This window comes from Bos mutus, chromosome 9 (assembly GCF_027580195.1).
Source record: "Bos mutus isolate GX-2022 chromosome 9, NWIPB_WYAK_1.1, whole genome shotgun sequence".
Lineage (NCBI taxonomy): Eukaryota > Metazoa > Chordata > Mammalia > Artiodactyla > Bovidae > Bos > Bos mutus.
The window spans coordinates 87,056,436-87,072,965 of NC_091625.1; the positions used below are offsets into that span (position 1 = coordinate 87,056,436).

Consider the following 16,530-nt stretch of genomic DNA (forward strand, 5'->3'; position numbering starts at 1 on the left):
CATCAGGATCTTTTCCAATGAGTCAACTCTTCACATGAGGTGGCCAAAGTACTGGAGTTTCAGCTTCAGCATCAGTCCTTCCAGTGAACACCCAGAACTGATCTCCTTTAGGATAGACTGGTTGGATCTCCTTGCAGTCCAAGGGACTCTCAAGAGTCTTCTCCAACACCACACTTCAAAAGCATCAATTCTTCTGCGCTAAGGTTCCTTCACAGTCCAACTGTCACATCCATACATGACCACTGGAAAAACCATAGCCTTGACTAGACGGAACTTGTTGGCAAAGTAACGTCTCTGCTTTTTAATATGGTATCTAGGTTGGTCATAACTTTGTTCCAAGGAGTAAGCGTCTTTTAATTTCATGGCTGCAATCACCATCTGCAGTGATTTTGGAGCCCCCAAAAATAAAGTCTGACACTGTTTTCACTGTTTCCCCATCTATTTGCCATGAAGATATGGGGCCGGATGCCATGATGTTAGTTTTCTGAATGTTGAGCTTTAAGCCAACTTTTTCACTCTCTAAGCCTGGCTAAATCCTGCCATTCTACAAGGCCAGCCTCTCCTCTGTGAAACCCTCCCTCCCTGCCCTAGGTGGAAATGTTCCCATTCCTTCATCATAAAGCATTTTGGTTTGTCTGTCCTTTAGTGCCTCTGGATATCATTTTGTTTTTGTGCGTCGGCTGCCTCTCCAGGGCAGGGCCTCACAGAGTTGACACACAGAGCCTCACGCATGGTGAACACTCAGTGGATACTTTCTTAACCAGAAGGATGAACACACGTGATCAAGGGCCTCATTCTGTGGGTACCAACAGAAAGATCTCTGACTCAGTGGGGGATGATGTTAGCTGGTGATTTACCCAGCCACTCTGAAGAGGTTGTTTCATATCTTGTCACCTGAGCCCCTGCTGGCAGATCTATTTTTAGTGTAGGGAAATCCCTGAATGCAACTAAATTCTGGCAAACCAGAGTATGTCATGGGTGGAGTTTCTTCCTTGTAGGTGACTTGATCTGTCCCCAAGGTTATTCACTGATACTGCTTTATACAGAAGATAGAGCTCAAGAGAACATCCATTGAGAGCTCTATGACCACACTCCTCATTAAAATGATTAAACACCAAATATACGCAGGATTCTACGCTTGATGCTAGATCTGTTTTTCCTTCCCACGTGCACCTCCATGGCCCCATCTCTCTGTCCTCCCCGGGGCTTTGGTTTTAGTATCACCAGCCTTCAGAATCCACCCTGCTCTGTGCTCCACACTCTGCGCTGGTCCACACATTCAGCCTGACCTCCTCCTGGCTTCTGAGAGAAGTGGGTGGAGGTCCTGAGAAGCTCATCAGTTGGTACAAAATGCTGATACCTAGTGATTCGGTATAATTACTCAACGAGTAAATACTTGGTTTGCATAAACCTTCCCACTTAGAAAGCCAGACCCAGGACTTCTCAGTTGTATGCCCTTGGGGCATGGCGGTGACCTCGGGATGCTGGCTGTTTTCTTTATTGCTGTCAAGCTCCTTTAAGAGGGGAAGGGGCTTTGCTTTGTCTGGGCCAGAGGGTGAGTGGACCCTAGGGCCGTGGTGTCCAGTGAAACGAAAGACCCCATGTCACTTGCCATGTGTGGTAGCTGAGCCCTGAAATGTGGCTAAGGTGACCAGGGAGCCAGATTTTGAATTCTATTTCATCTTAGTGAGTTTAAACATAAATACCACATGTGGTGGCCATGTTGGATGGCCCAGACCTCAAGGGTGGGGGAAATGGGTCATACGAGGTCAAAACCTTTGGGGAGCCCAGTACAGTCGTGGTGAGAGGACACCTAATTGCAGACGCTGCCGTGTAGGCGAGACTCTGCCGCTGTGCAAGTAAAAGCTTGTTTGACCAAATTTGGCCTCAAAGCTGAACGATGTTTGCGGGGAAACCTGTGCTACGCTGTGCTGTGCTGACAAGGGCATTGTTCATTTATTATTTTATTTCCTTTCAGAAGAGCAGACACAAAGCTCCCCTCAGCTGTAATTACTTGAACGAGTTTCTATATCCTGTTTCCTCTACTTGATTTCATTAAACCGTGACATAAATGCATACTTTGCACCCAAAGCGTGTCTAATCACTGAACCCAAATGACTGCTTTGAGAGAGGAGTCAGGGAACTTCGGGCGAGGCTGTATAGACTGTTACACAGATCGAAACTTGTGAGGTTATCGCTTTTTCTTGGTTTTTCTTGAATAGCGTCAGCTGACATGGGCTCTGGGTGTTTTGCCCTTACATGGTGGTTATTAAAGCCGTGCTGAGCTGCAGGCATAGGTGAATTAATCTTGCGCCACATTTGCTAGAATATCTGCACTGTGTGTGCCATGGCTTCAGTATTCATTGGCCCCAGGGAGGGTCCGTGTGTTCAGGCGTCATTTATTCCACACTGCAGCTTCCCAGCTGCAATCTGTGTTCATGGACTGCCAGTTGTTCCGTCATCTAGTGAGTTTCTTTGTTGGTGTGTCAGTTCCCACCAGTTCTTTCACTGTGGAAAGTCTAGCAGCCCTTTGAGAGCCACACTGCTCTTTGTGGCTCCCCAAATGGCTCCCCTATCCACCCACAGTCTTCCTTTCAACCCCAATTTCAAATATACACAATATAAGAAGTCAGCACAGGCAGCACTGGAGCAAGAAAATACCAGTGTGAAAGGTAGATGATGAGCAGGGAGACTGGCACCCCCACAGGGAAGCGTCAATGTGGTCTTCCCCAGCATCCTGACTGAGTGGAGTGCAGCCTTGGGGTCCTCCGGCATCATCCCCCGGTGGAGGCCACATCTGTCCCCATCTCTGCTCTGCCCTTTGTTCAGTTGCTCAGTCATGTCTGAATCTTTGCGACCCCATGAACTGCAGCACGCCGGGCTTCCCTGTCCTTCACCATCTTCTAGAGTTTACTCAAACTCATGTCCATTGAGTCAGTGATGCCATCCAACCATCTCATCCTCTGTCGCCCCCTTCTCTTCTTGCCTTCCATCTTTCCCAACATCAGGGTCTTTTCCAAGCAGTCTGTTCTCTTCACACCAGGTAGCCAAAGTAGTGGTCTTTCAGCTTCAGCATCAGTCCTTCCGATGAATATTTAGGACTGATTTCCTTTAGGATGGACTGGTTTGATCTCTGTGCAATCCAAGGGACTCTCAAGAGTCTTCTCCAGCACCACAGTTCTAAAGCCCTGGGGAGGGCTTAAAAATGGTATCTCATTTGAAAGAGTGGCTCTGTACCAGTCTGAGAGACAGACTGGCTGGATAAAAGTGGGCTGGATGGCTTCCAGGAGGGAAAAGGCACAGCAGCCCAGCCAGCTCTAAGTGGAGCACAGTGCTGCTGTGTTCACTGCCTCATGTAGACTGAGTCTTAGGGCCTGTAAGGTACTGTCAAATATTCCTATAGGCAGATACACACCTCCAACCCTGTACTGCTTTTCTGATGTCCTGGAAGGCCAGGTGATTATGTTTTAATTTTATTCCTATCCCTACTCTCCAGCAAGAATCATTCTTCTCCAGTTCTGAGGTCATTTGACTTCTCTAAGGAGACTTGCTTTTTCCTTCCCATTTTTGTTTAGTATTATTAAAAAATATAAAAGAGATTTTAACTTTAATAAGACTAACGTCTTAGACTTGCCCCTCTATATTGGGTTCAGTTTTCCTTCTGCTTTATCTGAACTTTTCAATATCGACTTCATATCTTATAGTAAAAAAAACACAATAGTCAGCACCCCTATTTACAAGGAATTACAAGGATTTCCCTGGTGGTTCAGACAGTAAAGCATCTGCCTACAGTGTGGGAGTCCTGGGTTCAATCCCTGAGTTGGGAAGATCCCCTGGAGAAGGCAATGTCACCCCACTCCAGTACTCTTGCCTGGAGAATCCCATGGATGGAGGAGCCTGGTGGGCTACAGTCCATGGGGTTGCAAAGAGTCGGAGACGACTGAGCGACTTCACTTTCACTTTCACTATTTACAAGGGTTTGAAGAGTTCTGTGTCAGGAACTGGGATACAGGCAGCAATAAACATTTTCTTATTATTTCACAGTGGTATATCATCTGCCTCAGTTTCCTCAAAACACTTGGGTCCTCACTTTTGTGTAGGAGCAGGAAAAAGAATGGTTGAGGACCATTACCTAGTAAACACGCTTTGCTAGAAAGGAAATTCTCAGAAAGTCAGCCTTGCCTCTGAGGACCAGACAATGCAGCTGGCACAGAGCAGCGAAGCCCAGGTGGACACACAGGTGTCCATGCACAGGTTTCTCTCTGACTTCTGTAAATACTCCTCGCCATCCCTGAGGCTGGGACGAGTTGGCATGAAGGTGACTCCTCATGGGAAGGGGAAGTGCAAAATTAAAGCCCTCTTCTAAATGCGCTCTTTCTCTCCGCTGTCTCAGACCGAGACGTGGGGAATATCAGGTAACAGAGAGGAGAGTAGCCGGGATCGACCGGGCGCTGGAGGTCAGATTCCAGATCAGGCGGTCTATCACTGCACTGCCGCTGGACTTCCTCGCCCTCTGTTATGGACGGGATGTCTTTGGCTGCAGGAATATTAAACTTGATTCACAATAATAGGGCTCTACTGGAATGTCAGTGGGCTTCAGAGGCGACATTTTCTAGAACCCTCTTTTCTTACTTCTCCCCAGTCTGCCCACCATGAGTCAGACTCTCCCTTCACGGTTGCACAATGGTTGCAGCAGTTTCTAGGTAACGGGCTGCCTCAGCCCACTCTCCAGCCAGGATGCTGCTGTTGAAAGACCATCTTTTCCCAGAGCCCCCACTAGTCTGAGTTGAGTCTGTAACTGGGGCTGGGGTGACACTGACCCAAGAGCCCTGGCTCAGAAACCCCTGGTGGACTCAGGTTTTTCCAGACCCAGAGCTAGGAAGGGAGATGCAGATCCATGTCCCCCCAGTACCCCCCACCCTCTGAAAACAGATGAAGTAGTCACCAAGGGAAGTATAGATGTTGGGTGGGAAACTGCAAGTCACACTACTCTTCCTATAATTGATCAACCCCCCCATTAAAAACTCAGAAAGGCAATTTCCTCTCAGAAAGTGGAAAATCACTGTTGAGGTAGCATTAGTATCTACGCTTTGTGACACTAATGTCTCCTTTGCTCCCACTCTTCCCTCTGTTCCTTTTCCCTCCTTCCCCTTCCCACCTCTTCTTCCTTTTTCTTCTCTTTCCTCCTTTCTGTCCCCTACTTCCCCTTCTTCTTTCCCTCCTCTTCCTCTTAGTCTCTTCCCTGTGCCCCCACCCCCGTTAATTGTCAGCACACCTATATGACTCAACAACATTGGCTTGATACACTGCAGTATCTTACTAATATATGACTCAACAACATTGGCTTGATACACTGCAGTATCTTACTAATATATGACTCAACAACATTGGCTTGATACACTGCAGCATCTTACTAAATAGAATGTTTCCATATTTGTCCCCCAGGAAGAAGAAATGCCAGATGTGGAAATTGACATTGATGATCTTCTTGATGCAGACAGTGAAGAAGAGAGGGCTTTAAAATTACGAGTAAGTAGTATTCAAAATCTAGATCCTTTGATGAATGCTTGAATCCACTTGGGTCTCCAGAGCATGGCTCTCACTGATCCTGCCCTGAGGTGGTATTGGTATCAGCACTTGGGGAATGGCAGTTTGCAGAGGGAATTGATAAGATGCTGAGTATTCACCCACATAAACTGCATAGGGCTTCCCTGGTGGCTCAGAGGTTAAAGCATCTGCCTCCAATATGGGAGACCCGGGTTCAATCCCTGGGTCGGGAAGATCCCCTGGAGAAGGAAATGGAAACCCACTCTAGTATTCTTGCCTGGAGAATCCCATGGACAGAGGAGCCTGGCAGGCTACAGTCCACAGGGTCACAAAGAGATGGACACGACTGAGCGACTTTACTTCACCTCAAACTGCATATCTGGAGATAAAACAGCCCAAAGGACCTGACTATAGTCAGATTTTACAACACCTTAGGGATATGAGTTTCTTCAGCTCCACTTCTTGGGAGAAGGATGGTTCTGCCTCCAGAAATCCATTTGCCAGAGAAGGAAGGCATGTCCCACAATTGTATGAGAAGGAGAGGAGCTGAGCTAGAACTGGAATACCTAAGCCCAGGATTCTGGTCTTGCAGTTGTGGATTATACCATTCATGAAATTCATTTCTAAATAAGATTGTTTACAACATAATTCTAATAAAATATCTTTTATCGGTTCATGCTCACCTAATACAATGGATATTGAGATTCCCCCATTTCCTTTGTCCAGAGCAAAAAATTACTCATTTCCCTTTCCATGGGAAGTCAAATCTATCATTTTAAAATCTGCATTTGGGAGTTTCTAAAACCAATTAACCTTTGACCTGCCATGGTTCTCACTGTTCATTGATAATTACTGTTGATGGCTGTTAGTTATCACAGAAGACAAATGATCACTAGGGGCAAGTAAAGGACACATTTGAATGTTAATGTGTTTAGTGTGTTAATAATTACTGGTGTCCCTTGAGTGGTGAACAGTCTCAGTTTAATGTGGTAGAGCCAGGCTCTCATTTCTTGTTGGTAAATTAGTTGGGAGATGATAGCATCCCGGTTATGAAAGTTACAAAAAGCAAAACAAAAGCAAACAAAAAACCCCAGGCAGCAGTTCTATAGAAAATGTAATGATATAAAATTTTTTTATCAAAAATGTAATTACTTGAAAGAAGCTTTAACTGCCATTAGGTCACCCTGTCTGGTTCCCAGGGAAGGATAACCAAAGCCTGCAGAGGTGAGACAAGCTACTTTGTGGTTGAATCACAGCCAGACTCTCATTCTCCACATCCAGTGTGATTGTCACCATCTCTCACAGGCTGTCTCAACTTAAGTGTATCCAGCTTATTATGAACCACATAGGCAGCCCAGAGGACAGATGTGTATGTGTGTGTTCTGAAGAGTGCAAATGAAAGGTACAACTTTGTGTCTTCAGAGGGCTAACAGATACTGAAAGACAGTGTGGTTCTTGGTAGTCAGTATGAAATATTGATTTCCCCTGTTAAGAATAATGTTATAAAAATGAAATGATTTCACTTAAATGATGTTGAATTTTAAAATAAAACTTCTGCGTATTTTCTTCTAGGAAGCTCTTATAGACTGCTACAAACCAACAGAGGTAAGCAAATCACTTTCCCTAAATGTCAATTTGAGCTGTTTTTTTTTTTTTTTTAATTAAATCAATTTCTCTATTTTAAAAGCAGAACCACAATAAGTGGTTTTGATTATGTATACGCTAAGTAGCCATTATATCCATAAGTGAAGTGCATTTGTTTGAATAACATTGACTTCCTTATTTGTAAGCCTAAACGTGTCTGATTCTGGAAGACTTAAAGCTAATAGAATTGGGTGTGTTGCATGCTTTTATATCATATAAAAGCCAAACTTCAAAGGAAATTATAATAAGGTTTGGAATCATTTTAGTAAAAATTTTAGATTTATGACTGGAGAATACATTCTATTAGTGTAGAGGTATGTATTTTTAAAAAGTTTAACGCTGATTCTGTTATTCATAATTGAATGGTTGGGCCTTTATTGGAAGGATACATTTTATGCTTTGTATAGATATTTGTCAAGAGCATAAGTATTAGTGTAAAACACAAGGATATCAAACTAATTTAGTGAATTTCATGAATACTCTAATGACCAGTGTACAAATTAAGGATTTCATCATTTATGAAAATATATGCAAAAGAGGTATTTTCACTTTGCTCCTATGATAAGTAAGAGAAATTAGAAGATCTATCAGATATTTTGAAGTTAATTTACAATATCAAAGCAATAATGAGAGGACTTCTATTTTGAAGTGGTATAACTACAAAGTGGGAAGAAAGCATGCTTCTAAGTGTGTAAAATTTTAATGAATGGGAGGTTTTAGGGTCATTTGCCTTTAGGTCAGTTACTTATTTGAGCTTTATTCTTACAATCTCCAGTTTTCTTTTCTATTGATTACATAGTGTATTCATAGAGATTTTAAAATTTTAGTTATCAAAACATATATATATATTTTAATCAATGTGATATATATATTCATAATTTTGAAAACCAAAAACAGGCTTATGATGAAAAAGTAGCAATGTCTTTCCCATTCCTTAGTTCCCCTCCCTAGAGTATATATTTTATATTTATGTATCTTTATATAACAAAAATTTTGGCTGTTTCCCTGCTGTTTACTCTTATATTGCTAAGTATGAATTTACTACTTTTTTTCACTCCTTGACTTAAGAGAAATGTGATAGATCTCTTACTCTCCACACATTTCCTTCCATCCCCTCAATAAAATTATATAACAGTATTGTTTTAAACGAGTAGTCAAGATTAATAATATGATTTAAACAAATGTTTTTCACTGATAAGTCAAATAGTGAAATATTACCAATGCTTCATTCTTGCACAGCCATTTGTTTTTCCTGGCACTGATAAGTGCCTTGTCATTTATTTTTGTCTAGTGCCTATTGGTATTTTTTGTTGAACTCTCCAGAATCTTTGTCTATGTAGTTATGCTCAAATGCATCATTACTGACTCCACACCAGGCTTTCCTCCTGGAGCCCCTTTGCAACTATATGGAGAAGTTATTCTCTGGGTCTGCTGAGTAGCTATTGTGTTGAGACTTCTGTTCACTGCTGTCCCATGTCAGATGCTTCGTTTCTTAAATCTCAGTCTTCCTCATTTAAGTTGGAGTACATCATCCTACAATAGCTTTCTGGGAAAGGATGTATAAAAGGTAAATTTTTTGAATCCTTGCCTATATGAAAGTGTATCTTGATTGATAGTTTGGATGGTACAGAATTCTAGATAAAATTCATTTCTAAAACTTAATTTTAAGGGCATCATTCTATTGTTGTATTACTTTGGTTATTAAGAATTCTGAAGCCTTTTCAATTCTCAGAATCTAGGTGACCTATTCTTTTCCCTTCAGTTACCTTGGATTATCTCCATATTTTGGAATTTTACAATGATACGCTCTAGTGTGGGTTCTTTTCTGTTCATATGCTGGGTAATTTGTAAACTCTTTTAGTCTGAAGATTTATGCCTTTCAGCTCTTCAAAACTAACTTTTATTATTTATTATTTTTATAAATTTCCCTCAATATTCTATATTTTTGGTTCTCTTATTATTTAGATGTTACATCTTCTGGATGAAGCCTCTAACTTTTTATCTTTTTCCTTTTGTTTTTCATCTCTTTGATCTTTTGTTCTACTTTCTGAAAGATTTCCCTGACTTTATCTTCTACACTTTTTATTGATATTTTAAATTTTCAGCTATCTTATTTTTAATATTCAAGAACTGTTTCTTGATCACTGTTCACTATTTTGTTTGAGTATTTCTTCTCATATTATGGATGCATTGATTTCTTTTTTCTCTTTGAGGATATCAGTCAATGTTTTGTTTCCTTTTGAAGATTATTCTGCTCTCTGCATTTTCTATTTTTTCTCTGAATCACCTTTTTCTCTATCTGTTTTTGTCCATCCTTGCTAATTCTGGGCAGTGTATTCATGTTTGAATGTTAGGACTCAGTAAGCTGATTGGAATCTGTGTGTATGAGCAAAACCTGTCCATTGGTGGGTCTCACCATGGAGTGACCAGGTTGAAAATCAGATTTTTTCTTTTTTTTTCATTGTTTGTGGGTATGGAGAAGGGGGTGCATTCCAGGTGGTTCAGTGGTAAAGAATATGCCTGCCAATGCAAGAGATACAGAAGATGCAGGTTCTATCCCTGGCTCAGGAAGATCCCCTGGAGCAGGAAATGGCAACCCAATCCAGTATTCTTGCCTGGAGAATCCCATGGACATAGGAGCCTGGTTGACTACAGTCCATAATGTTGCAGAGAGTCAGACACGACTGAGTGCACATACACACACATACACCCATATGGAACAGGGGGCTTCTCAAACTGTTGCTGTTGGGACATCTCTTTTCTGGAGAGGTTTTTCTGTTTGTCTGTTTTTTTTTTTTTTTTTTTAAGATTTGACCTGGTAAACTCCTGTCTGAGGGTTGACAATCTGACTTTAGGCTTTGTCGAAGTAAGGACAGAAAGGCAGCAGGTGGCCTCACCCATAGCTCTTCGGGGACTAGAACTCCTTTATTTATACATAGTTGGGAAATTAAGAGTTAAAACAATTAGATATTTGGAGAGCAGTATCAAATTGTTGCGAAGGGTTGGACAAGCTTAGTGGAATCTTAGTCAGGAAAAGTGATGAATTATGCCTATGAATTAACACGTGATGTGGGGGTGGGGGGTGGCTGCTGAGAGTAGATGCAGACTGGTGGGTGTAGACATGCCCCTTACTCACTTATCATTCCCTTTTTTCCTTCAGTTCTTCTGGGTGGGGAAGTGCATCTTTTGGTGTTTAGGTGAGAAAGGTTGGATATGCATGAGAGCCCTCCTCCTCTTTTCCCCAGGTTTTGCAATGTTCAGGGAGAAAAGTGTTTACACTCCTTATAATTAAATGAGATGGAGGGTCTTTCTTCCTGCAATAATAGTATTCCTTAAAGCAGAAACATTACTTTACCGACAGAGGTCCATATAGTCAAAGCTATGGGTTTTCCGGTAGTCATGTATGGATGTGAGAATTGGACCATAAAGATAGCTGAGTGCTGAAGAATTGATGCTTTTGAACTGTGGTGTTGGAGAAGACTCTTGAGAGTCCCTTGGATTGCAAGGAGATCAAACCGGTCAATCCTAAAGGAAATAAGTCCTGAATATTCACTGGAAGGACTGATGCTGAAGCTGAAAATCCAATACTTTGGAGATCTGATGTGAAGAACTGACTCATTGGAAAAGACCCTGATGCTGGGAAAGGTTATAGGCAAGAGGAGAAGAGAATGACAAAGGATGAGATGGTTGGATGGCATCACCAGCTCGCAATGGACATGAGTTTGAGTAAGCTCCGGGATTTGGTGATGGACAGGGAAGCCTGGTGTGCTGCAGTCCATGGGGTCACCAAAGAGTCAGACACACTAAGCAGCTGAACTGACCTGGTCTCTTTGAGGAGGCTTATGAGATGAGAGGATGTGGTATTTGAATGTTCCTCGGAGTCCCAAAGGAAGAAGGAAGGAAAAGGTGCTGGAGTTTATGAGGGAGCCTATCTTGCCCCCTTTTTAGCTCATGGTTCCTAGGAATGGAAAAGGTGTAAAATGCTGGGGGATTTCACTCAAGGTCATTGATGTATTAAAGGATCATTTCAGAAAAGTTTGGATAGTTTTGTCTTTAAGCTTATGTGCACAAGAAACAGTGTTTACTGGCACCTGGATTGTGATGATAAAAATAATAGCTTGTGTTTCCCCCGAGCTCCAGAGTTCACACTGAGGGAACAAGTATTATCTTATTTAATCCTCACAACCGTCACTTGAAGCAGAGAATTTGGGTGACTTGTCTAAGATCTCACAGCAGTGAGCAGAGAGACTGTGACTTATCCTTGAGTTTCTGACACCTGATCTTCTGCTCTTTCTTTCCATCCTGCCAGTCCCCCTAAGCTGCTTGACACAGCAAGACATGCAGGACATTAAAGGACTTTGACTTATCTCAGCTAAATGCCTGCAATTAATGATATTCCTTTTCAAGTCGCCTTCTCTGGAAGTACTATTTTTTGATCAAAAGAATTTTACATACAATTATTATGCCTCTTTGAAGTTAGAAATGTAAGGAAGCCGTCTTTGCTGAATCAGACAGATCTATTTATAGTCTCATTGCAGAGGATGAGTTGGCGGTTGGGGTGGGGACCGGGGAGTGGAAAGAAGGCTGGACTTTGAATCTAGAGTCTTATACCAGCACCAGATTTGTGTGACTTATAGCAATTTCCTCAACCTCTCTGAGTCTCCTTTTCTTCCTTTATGAAAATGGAGGTACTTAATAACCACCTCCTTAGGTTTTAGTAAGGGCTATTTGCAATGAAAATATTATTAGTGATAGCAACAATAATAACAGCTTAATCATCTCTAGGCACATGCCAGGCACTGATCTAATACATGCATTAATCATTTCATCCTCACAGCAGAGTTATGAGGTTGGCACTATGATCATCAGTTGAGACCCAGAACAGCCTGTGAAGATTGCCTCAGGTGTCACAGTTAATCAGTGGAGAAGTCAGGGTACTTAGGAAAGCATAACATGAAGCTTGCCACATGCTGGTTGAATCTGGCTCCATATAAGGCAGTACTTCTCCATTACATATTAATCCCATAAAATGCCCAAATTCACTGATAATGATATTCTTGCATTATTTAACTTGAAGAGCAGGTTTGAAAGAATCTGCTGATTTCACAGAAGTGATATTATTCTGTCACAGACTTTGGGTCCATGGTTTCATTCTGTGTGGGTCCCTGGTTAGGAAGAAAGAGACTTGTACTTCCCCATTTTGATTCATGTGCCAAACTGTGGACTCTTGACATTTAAATCTTTCTTGACTTGGGCCCTTTGGAAAACACAGCAGTATAATTGAAGTCTCCACACTAATGGATTAGTGGTTGACTAGTCAGAATGGTGCTTTCATTTTTTCCACTTCAATAGATGCCATTTCTGATGTAGTTGATACTAACATAGAGCTGATAGATAGAAAATAGGATAGAATATAGGTAGAAAAAGGATATTTCTATGTGAAACATGAAGAAAATAAGTAATTTTGCTTTGGTTATTACTTGGATTTGAAGGATGCAAGTGGACTTTGTAGGGCTTCCCAGGTGGCTCAGTGGCAAAGAATCCACATGCCAACGCAGGAGATGCAGGAGACACATGTTCAATCTCTGGATTAGGAAGATCCCCTGGAGTAGGAAATAGCAATCTACTCCAGTATTCTTGCCTGAAAAATCCTATAGACAGAGGAGCCTGGTGGGTACAGTCCATGGGGTTGCAAAGAGTTGATTGAACATGACTGAGCCACTGAACATGCACACAGTGGGCTTTGTAGAAATCAAGGATGGGGATGTCAAGGTTAACTAGCCAGGCTAGGGGGGAGCACTGACTTTAGCGACTCTTAGCGATCAGTGTCTGTCCATTGATATGCATGAGAGGTTCATGCAGGATGACTCAGTCTGTGAGTAGGCGGTGAGAGGCATCTTTGATCCCCGTAGTCGGCTGGGTCATGGAAATGTCATGCCGCATGTTACGGTACAGAAGAAGGATGTCTAATTACTGTTTGCAAATGGGAATTGAGTAGTGTTTTCAGAAGGACAGGCCTGCTCTGTTGTTCATCGTGTGTTGGTGGGTAACAAGGCAGATTCTCTTTCCTTGCTTTGATATCACAGTGACTGCATCTTACATTTCTGATAGGCTTTGGTGCTGGCCATTGTCACCTTCCTACTCACACCTACCATTTAGTATCTTAATCTGTCATTTAAATATTGTTCAGTTTATGCGTACATGGAAGTACTCCCAGCCCTGATTACTGAGCTGACTGCAACAGAAAGAAAGTGTAAACTAGGAGAGTCGATGTGAGTGACTGGAGGAGGCTTGGCTTGGTGTTTTGCTATGTTCTCTTTGTTCATCCGTTCAACAAATATTTATAGAAGATTTCTATAATCTAGGGACTTAGAGAGGGGTGGCAAACATGTGCGTCCAGTTTAAAAACAATCTCTTAGGGACTTCCCTGGTGGTCCAGTGGCTAAGACTCCACGCTCCCAATGCAGGGGACCTGGGTTCCATCCCTGGTCAAGGAACTAGATCCCACATGCCAAAACTAAGACCCAGTGCAGCCAAAATAAATAAACATTAAATAATAAATAGAAAATAAGAACAATCTTTTATTTTTATTTTTTAAATTTTATTTTATTTTTAAACTTTACATAATTGTATTAGTTTTGCCAAATATCAAAATGAATCCATCACAGGTATACATGTGCTCCCCATCCTGAACCCTCCTCCCTCCCCATACCATCCCTCTGGGTCGTCCCAGTGCACTAGCCCCAAGCATCCAGTATCGTGCATCGAACCTGGACTGGCATCTCATTTCATACATGATATTTTACATGTTTCAATGCCATTCTCCCAAATCTTCCCACCCTCTCCCTCTCCCACAGATTCCATAAGACTGTTCCATACATCAGCATCACTTTTGCTGTCTCGTACACAGGGTTATTGTTATCATCTTTCTAAATTCCATATATATGCGTTAGTATACTGTATTGGTGTTTTTCCTTCTGGCTTACTTCACTCTGTATAATAGGCTCCAGTTTCATCCACCTCATTAGAACTGATTCAAATGTATTCTTTTTAATGTCTGAGTAATACTCCATTGTGTATATGTACCACAGCTTTCTTATCCATTCATCTGCTGATGGACATCTAGGTTGCTTCCATGTCCTGGCTATTATAAACAGTGCTGCGATGAACATTGGGGTACACGTGTCTCTTTCCCTTCTGCTTTCCTCAGTGTGTATGCCCAGCAGTGGGATTGCTGGATCATAAGGCAGTTCTGTTTCCAGTTTTTTAAGGAATCTCCACACTGTTCTCCATAGTGGCTGTACTAGTTTGCATTCCCACCAACAGTGTAAGAGGGTTCCCTTTCCTCCACACCCTCTCCAACATTTATTATTTGTAGACTTTTGGATCGCAGCCATTCTGACTGGTGTGAAATGGTACCTCATAGTGGTCTTGATTTGCATTTCTCTGATAATGAGTGATGTTGAGCATCTTTTCATGTGTTTGTTAGCCATCTGTATGTCTTCTTTGGAGAAATGTCTATTTAGTTCTTTGGCCCATTTTTTGATTGGGTCATTTATTTTTCTGGAATTGAGCTGGAGGAGTTGCTTGTATATTTTTGAAATTAGTTGTTTGTCAGTTGCTTCATTTGCTGTTATTTTCTCCCATTCTGAAGGCTGTCTTTTCACCTTGCTGATAGTTTCCTTTGATGTGCAGAAGCTTTTAAGGTTAATTAGGTCCCATTTGTTTATTTTTGCTTTTATTTCCGATATTCTGGGAGGTGGGTCATAGAGGATCCTGCTGTGATGTATGTCAGAGAGTGTTTTGCCTATGTTCTCCTCTAGGAGTTTTATAGTTTCTGGTCTTATGTTTAGATCTTTAATCCACTTTGAGCTTATTTTTGTGTATGGTGTTAGAAAGTGTTCTAGTTTCATTCTTTTACAAGTGGTTGACCAGTTTTCCCAGCACCACTTGTTAAAGAGATTGTCTTTAATCCATTGTATATTCTTGCCTCCTTTGTCAAAGATAAGGTGTCCATATGTGCGTAGATTTATCTCTGGGCTTTCTATTTTGTTCCATTGATCTATATTTCTGTCTTTGTGCCAGTACCATACTGTCTTGATAACTGTGGCTTTGTAGTAGAGCCTGAAGTCAGGTAGGTTGATTCCTCCAGTTGCATTCTTCTTTCTCAAGATTGCTTTGGCTATTCGAGGTTTTTTGTATTTCCATACAAATTGTGAAATTATTTGTTCTAGCTCTGTGAAGAATACCGTTGGTAGCTTGATAGGGATTGCATTGAATCTATAGATTGCTTTGGGTAGTGTACTCATTTTCACTATATTGATTCTTCCAATCCATGAACATGGTATATTTCTCCATCTATTAGTGTCCTCTTTGATTTCTTTCATCAATGTTTTATAGTTTTCTATATATAGGTCTTTAGTTTCTTTAGGTAGATATATTCCTAAGTATTTTATTCTTTCCGTTGCAATGGTGAATGGAATTGTTTCCTTAATTTCTCTTTCTGTTTTCTCATTATTAGTGTATAGGAATGCAAGGGATTTCTGTGTGTTGATTTTATATCCTGCAACTTTACTATAGTCATTGATTAGTTCTAGTAATTTTCTGGTGGAGTCTTTAGGGTTTTCTATGTAGATGATCATGTCATCTGCAAATAGTGAGAGTTTTTTCTTCTTTTCCAATTTTGATTCCTTTTATTTCTTTTTCTGCTCTGATTGCTGTGGCCAAAACTTCCAAAACTATGTTGAATAGTAATGGTGAAAGTGGGCACCCTTGTCTTGTTCCTGACTTTAGAGGAAATGCTTTCAATTTTTCACCATTGAGGATAATGTTTGCTGTGGGTTTGTCATATATAGCTTTTATTATGTTGAGGTATGTTCCTTCTATTCCTGCTTTCTGGAGAGTTTTTATCATAAATGGGTGTTGAATTTTGTCAAAGGCTTTCTCTGCATCTATTGAGATAATCATACGGTTTTTATTTTTCAATTTGTTAATGTGGTGTATTACATTGATTGATTTGCGGATATTGAAGAATCCTTGCATCCCTGGGATAAAGCCCACTTGGTCATGGTGTATGATCTTTTTAATGTGTTGTTGGATTCTGGTTGCTAGAATTTTGTTAAGGATTTTTGCATCTATGTTCATCAGTGATATTGACCTGTAGTTTTCTTTTTTTGTGGGATCTTTGTCAGGTTTTGGTATTAGGGTGATGGTGGCCTCATAGAATGAGTTTGGAAGTTTACCTTCCTCTGCAATTTTCTGGAAGAGTTTGAGCAGGATAGGTGTTAGCTCTTCTCTAAATTTTTGATAGAATTCAGCTGTGAAGCCATCTGGACCTGG

At 41.3% G+C, this 16,530-nt stretch overlaps 1 protein-coding gene across 1 annotated transcript in view; it reads left to right on the forward strand.

Moving 5' to 3' along the window:
• PPP1R14C (protein phosphatase 1 regulatory inhibitor subunit 14C) overlaps positions 1 to 16,530 on the forward strand; it is a 91,217-nt gene that overhangs the window by 58,220 nt on the left and 16,467 nt on the right. Inside the window, exons 2-3 of the mRNA XM_070376855.1 lie at positions 5,446 to 5,529; positions 7,120 to 7,152. Coding sequence (XP_070232956.1) covers positions 5,446 to 5,529; positions 7,120 to 7,152 — 117 coding nt within the window. The remainder of the gene's footprint in view (positions 1 to 5,445; positions 5,530 to 7,119; positions 7,153 to 16,530) is intronic.